Here is a 10,463-nt window from a genome sequence, read left to right as displayed (position 1 = left end):
GAACTGATGAAAGGGGAGCAGCAACAGATCAGAATGAAGGAATAGAAAGTCATGAAGTAGATCAAAACATAAATCATAGTGGTAACACGAGTGGTAATACACAAAACATTGTAGCAAGTTCAGGAAAAGAAGGGGAGAATTTAGGAGGCAAGAACGTAGATGGAGTTGAGATAAAAATTGTAAGGACAGGAGTCGGCGAAGAAGAAGTTAGTCTTGAAGCAGAAGTAGAGAATAACAAGATAGACAGTGATGACAAAGATGATCAATCATGGTGCCCCCCCCATTGTCCAAAAAGGGAAGGGGAAGAAACACAAAATGTCACCTAGCCCATTGGTAGAATATGAGGTGTCAATGATCAACAGCACAGGTTTCCAAGGTAAAGATAACTTCATTAAATGACTTACAATTTCTCTCTATCATCCCATTTCCCTATTCCCCTCTATCATCTATCTCCTTCCATCAATTCCTCTCTCCCATCAATTAATTCATTCCATCAATCCTCTCTCTCATCAATTACTCCATTCTTAATCAAAACCAAGGCAACCAAATCAAAACCAAGACAGCCAAATCAGATCATCATTGGAACAAGACAGTTTCTCTAACAAGAATGTAACTGTGGCCGGGTGATAAAACACCATGGTGGGCCTGGAAAGGCAAGAAATAGCAAGTTCTTGACAAGAATGAGACTGCGGCTTTAGGTGCATGTACCAAAGTGAGCCTCACCCGGCTCAAAATAGGGAGAAGAGCTCAATGAGGTGCTGTCAGAAATAATCAAAACAATGAATAATGTGGAACCAACTTGATGAATCAATTGAGTTTGTAAAACAGACAATGTCAATCAGGCAATGGACATACAAGCTCAGATCCATTTTCTGTACGTGACCGGCAACATACGTGACCGGCAACATAGCACGAGGAGCAAAACTGTTATCAAAAGAAATGGATACATCAAATGTCAATCCAAAAGACTACCAAGGAGATCAGCTGATCGAGATGCAGGCACAAATCAATTACCTGTATATGACAGGAAAAATCACCAATGGTGCCAAACTGCTAGCTAAGGCAATGGACTGGAAGAGTGCTAGTACCATGGGTTCAAACAAGTACCGTCACAAGACACCAAGACAAGAGTCCTTACGCCAGGCTGTGTCACAAAGAGAATTGAGCCAACAGATTTCCTGAGAGGGAGAACAACGGAACAAACTCAGAAGAGAAGTGGGATACTTGCCTCCTACGAAAGGCAGGCATTGTGGGACTGGTCCATGGAAAAAGGAGGTGTGTGCTCTTTATGAAGATACAATTTCTAGAAAGAGTAATAATGTGAACAGAAATAACCTATACAGGACTCTCAAACCCAATCAGGTTAAATGAACTAGAACCAGATGACTCTTAGAGGAAAGATAAGTCACATCTCAGTTCTTGGCATTCTCAGAGAACAACCTGAAAGAGAGTTATATAGCAAGCTACTCGTACTTGGCTTGGTCCTCTTGTCCATTTATTCATTTCACTAATCCTATCATCATCTCCTTATTTTTCCATCTCCTAGTCAGCAATCCTATCTAGAGTCTTACTACTCCAAATAGTTATCTATTATTATTATTTTTACAGCTTATCATTATCATCTATCTTTGTTTTAATCTTTGAGTCTATTATCAATAACACTAATGATTACATAATACAAGATTGTAGTTCATTGCCGTCGTGATATAAACTTCTAATTCAGTAACAGCAATAACACTACGAAAGCCTTACCTTAATTCCAACTTTACCTCACTTGTAAACAGAATGACAATCACTGAATCCAGAGCTATCCAAGCCAACAGAAGGGCACAAGGCCTCAAAAATCAGTCAAGCTCCAATAACAACGACAAACCAATAACCTCATCTCTTGACGGAGAAAACCTCCCTCCAGACGCAGAAAAAGATGTAGGTGACAATTCAGACTCAGCTAGAGGATCTGACAATCCCACTGGAAGAGAGACCGACTTGAACCCAAACAACAGCAACAAAAATAACCAAGACCAAGAATATGAAGAACTGAACAACAACAATCCAAATCAAGCACAACAAATACAGATCGAGTCAGGAGATGAAGATCAGAATAGAATAGAATCAGAAGGAGATTTGAAGTCTGAATCCAAAGACAAAAGTCTGTCGGGCGACTTCCAAGATTCAAGCAGTTCAAGTTCATCAAGTGAAGATTCAGACTCTGAACACTCTTATGATTCAAACAAAGACAATAGTGAATCATAATCCACTCATTCAACAAGCAACTCCGATTCAGCAAGCTCAAGCACAGATTCAATCTCATCAGGATCACCATCTCATTCAGATTCTTCAGATTCAAGTGAAGAATCCAGCTCCTCTTCAGAAGAAGAAGGTAGAAGACAGAAGAAAAATAAGAAAAATAAATGTAAGCAGCTGAAAACGTTACTCCGTTAATTTCCTTCTTGATTAATTTCAGTGATGACAAAGACAAGAACTACACAAGTTCTACCCCGCACATCACTCCTCCCTTCTATCACTCATATGAAATATCCTGGCCCTAGCATGTCATGTACAGAGGACTAGATAAAGAATGAAATATATCAAAGCAACTCATGGCCCTGGTCTTAAGACTTCAGAGGACTCAAGCAGCAAACTTGCTTTAAGCTAGAGTATAAAAACCCTAGATACATATGATTCTCTTCATACTTCACAATCTAATCCACTCCTCCGTCACTACGAAGTTAGATGAATGACTAATTCTAACAAAGAATTGCTTCTACGTAACAGACTTAAGTAAGAAAATCAAGAAACACAAGAAGCATAAGTCAAAATCTAAATCAAAAAAGACTTCAAAAGGGAAAGAGAAAGCTAGAAGTTGAAGAAGAAGAAAAACAAATCAAAGTCCTCTAAGAAGAAAGTCAAAATCAAGATAGAAATAGGATCTGTACCGACTGGAGATTTAGTAGCACTCCAACCTTTCTGGGGTGACCAAATGACAGACTTACATTCATCCATCCCATTAACAGTATTAGATCAAACTTTTGCTAGAGCATACAGAGAAGAATACAGCAAGAATCACCACTCCTCATCTTCAAAGAACAAGTCAAATAAAGGCCTAGATGCACTCTCAGAATACAAACTCACATTTGGTGAATGGTCAGAGTGTATGAGTTTATTTAGAAGGCATTTAGCAGGATACTACGCTCAAAAATTATCAGCAAAACAATTGAAATTACACATAGAAAACGTGAAAGCAATAAAGTAAGAAACCCCTCAGATCCCAAAGTTATAACAAGAATCTTTAAGAAAGACCAAAATCTGACTTAATAAGCGGATAGACGTTCCACCAAATGCTGGATGACAGCATTAAGATATGATATTTTATGTAGATCACAGGTGTTCGTGAAAAGAGTGGGAAAACTCCAATGAAAGACATCGGTATCTTGATGACAAAATATGAAAACCAAGCAAAAGACAAGTATTTACAAGCCGGGAAGCAAATGGAGGTAACTCAAACCCATGCGCAAAGGGCGGACAAATGGAATTCAGGCACCCAGAAACTGGTTTATATAAGTAAGAATTAAATGATCTATACAGTGCATAGCTCCAACGGCTAATGAAAGATATGAATTGAACAAACTTCATCCAGCAATTCAAATCACAACAACAATAACTTAAGATTCACAAGAACGACTTTAGAAAGCCAACCTCTAAAAAGGAAAAGAGGAAAGAGAAGCAACCACCAAACAACTCATCAAACGTCAAATCACCCCACAATAGGGCGGTTCAAGTAGAAAGTTGCGGATACCTGTGACGCGACGTCCCGAACACTTTTTTTAGGTCGTCCGCTTCCTAAATTCCTTGTCCGCACTTTGCCAGATGCTGTAAAGTTACAATTTAAGTCCATGTATAATCAGGGACACTGTGTCCCAACGTCTCTTTTTCCCAAGTTTTTTTCCATTTGTTATGCGCTCATCTTTTTTTCTTTGTTTCAACGGTATCACTTTTTCATTTACTTGTCAAGAAATGAAGCCAGAGAGGGACTATCACGCATGGTCAATTTTTTTGATCCCTTTTCTCGCACCTTGTGAGCTCATCATCCTCAAACAAGCTTCTCTTTTTCAACCTATCAAGATGCCCCGTGTTTCAGACAGAGTCACTGTGATACGTGAGCTAATCAACCTATGTGTAGTCGCCCACATGGACTCCGAACCACGTTTCCCAGGCCAAGAACCCAATCCCGACAACCCTACTGAAGGCGAGCTGCTTTTTGGCTACGATCCTGAGTTGGCGATTTTGTATGATGCACTTTTCGATGAACAAGAACAGTGGGGCCAGTGGCTTGCCCAAGTGACCGCGAGACGCTATCTCAACAATCGAATCAGCGCCCCTTTACCTACGCCGTTCGACTTACGCGACATGCTAACACTGTGCAGATGTAGTATTTTTCCACCATGCAAAATGATTAAAATTAATGTCAAAATGATTAAAAATGCTGTGTTAATGCATAAAAATGCACCATTAATGCGGAAAAATGCAGCATCAATGCAGTAAAATGCAGTGTTAATGCACACACAAAATGAATTCAGAATTCCACCTTTTTCAATACGCTATCTCAACAATCGAATCAGCGCCCCTTTACCTACGCCGTTCGACTTACGCGACATGCTAAGAAGTCGACACACCGATTTTCGTCAAGCCATGAGGACAACCCCAGAAGGCTTCCATGCCCTGCTTAATATGATTCAAGCAAACCCCATCTTTATCTCCTCGAGCAACAACGGACAGCCTCCGATAGAAAAACAACTTGCAATTACCCTTGAGCGACTCGGCAGTAACGGCAACGGGGCCTCTGTTGGCCGATTCGCTCGTAACTACAAAGTTGGCAGAGGTACGATAATCAATTGTACCCGGCGAGTGATATCAGCAATCTTGGACGCTGGAGATCATTACCTTAGCTGGCCCAATCCTCATAGGCGCAAGGCTATTGCGAAAGTCCTTGGTCGTGATGGGTTCCCCGGTTGTGTGGGATTTGTCGACGGAACCACAGTGCCCCTTTTTCAACGACCTGGACGTGACGGGGAGGTTTTTTTCGACCGCAAGCATCGGTACTCTATCAACATTCAAATTATCTGTGACTGTGATCGCAGAATAACTTACGCCTACGCTGGATTGCCCGGTTCGTGCTGTGATAGCACAGTATATTCCAAAACCGAGCTTGCCAACACCCCTGGAAGATACTTTGATCGAGGTTAGCATCTATCTTTTTGTCTGATAGAACGAATGCTCACCTAACTGATTGCGTTATCTATTCTCAGGTGAATACATAATTGCAGACTCTGCGTATATACCTTCGGAAACCGTTGTCCCATCATACAAGGGTCAAGCTGCGGAGGTCGAAAGAAACAAGGACTTCAATTGGTGTGTGGCGAAGTCGCGAGTGCGGAACGAGCACTGTATTGGGATTCTCAAGTCCCGTTGGGCATCTCTTCAAGGTTTAAGATTATCATTGAATAGTAGAGGTGATATGGTTCACATCTTAAGGTGGATTCGCTGCTGTATTATCCTCCACAATATGCTAGCAGATCTTGGAAGTGCATGGGAGGAAGAGGATGGTCATATTGTCTTGCCTGAACGTGGGGAGGCAGGACGTTTACTAGGCGGAACACAAGCAGATCCAGCGGGTGTAGAATTGGGAAGGGCCAAACGAGAAGACGTTCGAGACCACGCAGTCGCGTACAATTGGGAGAGTGGAGGTCTACCCATTATCTAACTAATTTCTTTTGTTTGCGGACATTCCGTCCTTTCTTTCTTTCTTTTTCGGACAATGACTTTGTTTTGATGTTTTTGTGACTTTGTTTTCTTTCTTTTGTATGATTTCCTCCGTATGCTGTTTCTGTATTTGAGGTTGTCCTGTGGTCTCTTTTCGGATTTGTTTTCCTATTGTCCTCTCGTTATTTGTAGTTGTTTTTGTCCTTATTGGTCTGTTGATAAGCATTGCAATCGATCCCAAGCTTCCTCTTTGTTCACATGCAAATGAACCGCGAGGGATGTTTGGGTTGGTACATAGACCACACTTGGCCATAAAAGGACACAACAATACATAATAGATTTCAAACTTGGAAACACCTCGTGAGGGACACTTACAAAGAGAAAAGAATTTGAGAACACCTCGTGATGGACACTTCCAAAGAGAAAAGAATTTGAGAACAACTTGGGGGACACATACAAAGAGAAAACAATTTGAGAACAACTTGGGGGACACATACAAAGAGAAAACAATTTGAGAACCACTCGTGAAGAACGAGTTGTTCTCACTACTCTATACATGGTTCATACATACCATGCTAATACGGAGGCTTGTATCACATAACTAATCTAATGAATAAGACATTCAACACACTTTAACAATAGCCAAACAGAGAGTCTCGCATGACTGAGCAACAGAGAGTATCATGTTGCTAAGACGAGCTTGAAAGGGGTTGATCCAGAGCCGGGGATGAAAGATGAGTTCGAAAGGGCTTGATCCAAACGTCCTGAATCTGAATCAAGATGGATCATCATCAGCCTGACGTCAAAGAAGTGTATACACACGTCAATAACTTACATCACTAAGCTTGATCATCGGGATATACCAGACGCAAGTACGCTTCGACCTCTGCAGGGGATTTTCCATCCAAGGCCAATTTCTGACAGAACGCTTGACACTCTTGCTGAGCTGAAATGACCAATCGACGAGTTTCTGCGTCCCGGGCTTCTTGACAATCGAGGAAGTATCTTTCTCTTTCCCAGGTCAAGGCTGAATTGCGTGATTCCGAATCAACTCGCATGCGTTGAGTGTCAAACTCCTGACGCCACTTAGTGGCGTTCGTTAGCAACTCAATCTTGGCATCATTCCCTTGTTGAAGGGCGTTGGCGAGAGCGTGCTTCTGTTCCTTGTGGTGGACAGTTGAGGGATCAATTGAAGGCAGAGGATTGAGAGACCGGCGAGAGAGATTCGCACGAGAACCGGCGCGAGGTTGAGTCGCAGGCGGGCCATCCGTGTCAGAGCTGAGGTCCAAGGCGAGTTCTTCGGCGGTGAGTCCATCTTCTCTAGAAGCACGTTTCTTTCCGGGTTTGTTCATACTGACTTTCGATTTCTTGCTTGGTTGAGAAGGACCAGTGGCAGGCGGGCCATCCGCGTCAGAGCTGAGGTCCAAGGCGAGTTCTTCGGCCGTGAGTCCATCTTCTCTAGAAGCACGTTTCTTTCCGGGTTTGTTCTTACTGACTTTCGACTTTTTTTTGGTGTCAGAGTTAGTTTGTGGAGGATTGGTAGTCTCTTCAGCAGGCGCGTTGATCACCAGGGAACTTTTGGTGGAGTCTTTTGGTGTAGGAGGAGGAGAACTGAACTTTTCGTCAATAAACGCACGATAATGACGGTTCAACACATCAGCCGGAGTGGTGTCATAGATTTGAGAGTTCGATGGCTGAGAGGTGCTCGTCATAGAGGTTCCTGTGGTCAAAAATTCAGGTGAGAAGATGCAGAATTGACGACAAAGACTGAGAATACCACAGTGAGGTATCACTTACCAGCGCGCGCCCCGGTTTGCTTTGGAAGCTCCACCTCGTTAGAATGGTCATGACCATCGGAGGTGTCACCATCGGACTCGTCCCCAACGATTGGTTCACCTTGGCTTCCGTCATCGCTGTCATCGTCAGAAGATCTCGAACCAACTCCGCTCTCGAGGATGCCAAATGGAGTGACATTCCCTTTGTCTCGAAAAAGGGCGTCCATTTCGTTGTAAAAAGGGCACATTGATTCTAACAAGTCCTCCATGGTGTGAATACCATCCGCAACGTTCTTGGCAGAGAGGCCACTGCCAGTCTTCAGACTGAAAGCCTTTGCAGCCGCGTACTTCGATTTATAGCGTTTGAGCCTTTGGTACAAGATGCGTCCATTCAATCGCATCTTTGTAGTATCGTGACGAATGTTATAGTTGTTGTTCAATTTGATAGCGAGCGGGTTCAACAGAGATCGCGGGTTCATGGGCAGTCCGGACACCTTTGTCTGACTGCCACCCCCAAACAAAGCATTACGGACGTTCGTCTTCGAGATGTACGACAGGATTGTTTGGTAGTCGACGCGATCGAGAGTAGGGCTGTCCCTGTTTGTCTTTGAATTGGGTGCCACTGTTACTGAGGCAGCGCGCGCCATACGAGATCGCCTCACTGCCGCCGGGGTAGGTTTAGAACCAGGAGGCAAGCCAGAGGCAAGCAGATCCTGCTCAATCTGAGCCTTGGTTCGACGAGCTCGAGGGGCCTACGCAGGAAGTACGAAAGAATTGTAAGCATCCATTTCGATTCAAGTCACAACCTTCGAGTGTTGGTGGAATCTGATGACACACCTTTGGTTCCGATTTAGGTGCCATTGCGATAGGTCAAAAGCGAAAGGTAGAAGCAATAGACAAGGTAACCGATAGAAAAGGTAAATCCAGAAGAGGAGTGATGGGAAATCAGAGTGACGAGCGAAAAGGGAGGGAATCCTTTATAGCTTCACATCCAAGGTGTTCGCGGTTGACGTCTTGGGATATGGGATGTGGGATCTGGTATGATATCCACCGAGAATTCCCAGTTGGTCTCACAATCGGGATCAAAGTCCTGGGAACGATTTCGATGAAGACCGTATTAGACCTCGGCCGGGGTCTAAGAGTTTGGACCCTTGACCAATTCTCCTGTACCGAATGGTGTGTTAATGAAAGAGGCAAGGAGAAAAAAAAAATTGTTTCCGAAAAAAAAACGTTGTACAAAAAAAACAACGTTGTATCCAGGCACACTCACAGAGAAAAAAAGAACGGAAACTTTTATTTTTACACGCTTGATACGTGCCTTTGTTTTTTTTTCAAGTTGCAATGTTTACAAATTTTAAGGCAAATTAAGTGACCGCAAAAGGGTGAACCACCTTTAGAGGTGGTTCACCGACTTATAATTTAAGTCAAAATTTTAAGGACCCGGACAAACCGTAAAATTTTAAAAAGGGGTGTAAAAACCCTACTTGAACCGCCCTAATGGTTCAGCCATTACCCAAGACTTTACATCACCCTTTACCGGTGTAGAACTCTTTCAGTACACAGCTGAAAGCAGAGCCAAGAAGGGGATGAATGAAGACACAACCAACAACACACACAATCAAAAGAGGAATAAGTCTTGAGATGGTGAATTGAAAGACTTCAAACAGGAAAGAAATGCCCTTCTTAAACAGGGACTTTGATTACTGATGAATTAAATTTAAGACCTACAAGTCTTTGGATTAATAAAAACCAGGCTAAAAGAGGACAATAACTTCAAAAATAGCACCATCTAGGCGCACTCAGGCACCTTCCAAATGAGCAAATGAGCTTACAACTCAACAAGAAATTAATTAAAAGATGAATAAGGGTCTTATTATTATAAAATTCTAACTCTCATTAGTTGTTTACCTGAATGATAATAATAAAAGATAAAAGCTTATTCTAAAAAATCTAGTAATTATTTTTGCTAACTAAAAAGATCCCAAAGGGGAAGAAAAGAGACACTTGACTATATCAAAATTGAAACACACACAAAAAAAAGATAAGACAAAGAACACCCCTCAAACTCGAAATTCACCTTCATACAACTTTTTCACAGCATAACTCTCAATGAACCCCCAAAATAAAGTTGATAGACGGATTCAGCACACACAAATTGACAATATACAAACTTTCAAGCTCACAAGCAGCACTATAACTTAGCTGTTTACCACAAAAACCCAAATTTCCGCCATTTTCCCTTCAAAGCTGAATTAAGATAAGAAAAAGGGACCATATAAAAATTCTGAAGAGGCAGAAAAAAAGTTCTGCTTCCGTTCTACAACTTTGCTCAGCCAAGCTAAACTCTAACTCTATTGGTTGTACTCTTAAAACGAAATTCGATTTTATGTGAAAATACTCGAAATTGGATTTACCCAGTTTACCACCTGATATTACCACTAAAGTTGATAAGGATGATGCTTAAAATTAAAGTTGTTGGGAAATATGCGAAAATAGAATCTACCCCAACTAACATCTACCCTGAAATGGTGCTGTGGTACCCTTGAATTCAAAGTTCCCTGCCAAAATTATAAATTTCTCAGTCTTTGAAAGTCATTTTCGAGTTTTGTAATGTCGGAAATTCTCCTGTGTCAAATGTAATTGTAATTTTCAATGTTGTATCATCTACTAGGGTGCCCATTTAACTTTGAACCCTAAAGCTTATCTCAGTTTACCACCACCCTACTTTTTCCTCCAAGTCGTCAATTTTCGAAATTCAGCCTTGTTCAAACCCATAATGGAAAACCCATAAAATCCTGCATACCTTAATAAAACCATGCACAACCCATAATTTTCGAAATTTCCACTTAACACCTATGTACTCTACATATCCCATACACCCCTAACTAACCCATACCTCCTAAACCCATAAAATAAAAAAAATAAAAA

General features: G+C 41.9%; 2 protein-coding genes across 2 annotated transcripts; both read left to right on the top strand.

The window, feature by feature from the left end:
- Positions 1 to 315: 315 nt before the first annotated feature.
- On the top strand, positions 316 to 1,182 carry MELLADRAFT_103235 (uncharacterized protein; the record flags this gene model as incomplete). Its single annotated transcript, XM_007406097.1, has 2 exons — positions 316 to 376; positions 911 to 1,182. 2 exons carry the CDS (start codon positions 316 to 318, stop codon positions 1,180 to 1,182), a joined length of 333 nt encoding a protein of 110 aa, XP_007406159.1.
- A 603-nt stretch (positions 1,183 to 1,785) lies between these two features.
- On the top strand, positions 1,786 to 3,572 carry MELLADRAFT_51777 (uncharacterized protein; the record flags this gene model as incomplete). Its single annotated transcript, XM_007406098.1, has 7 exons — positions 1,786 to 2,242; positions 2,285 to 2,413; positions 2,783 to 2,889; positions 2,918 to 3,249; positions 3,327 to 3,328; positions 3,360 to 3,373; positions 3,399 to 3,572. 7 exons carry the CDS (start codon positions 1,786 to 1,788, stop codon positions 3,570 to 3,572), a joined length of 1,215 nt encoding a protein of 404 aa, XP_007406160.1.
- Positions 3,573 to 10,463: the final 6,891 nt, after the last annotated feature.

The sequence above is a fragment of the Melampsora larici-populina genome (genome assembly GCF_000204055.1).
Source record: "Melampsora larici-populina 98AG31 unplaced genomic scaffold MELLAscaffold_5, whole genome shotgun sequence".
Lineage (NCBI taxonomy): Eukaryota > Fungi > Basidiomycota > Pucciniomycetes > Pucciniales > Melampsoraceae > Melampsora > Melampsora laricis-populina.
Note: the sequence above shows the minus strand (reverse complement) of the source record. Positions and strands in the feature narration are given on the sequence as shown.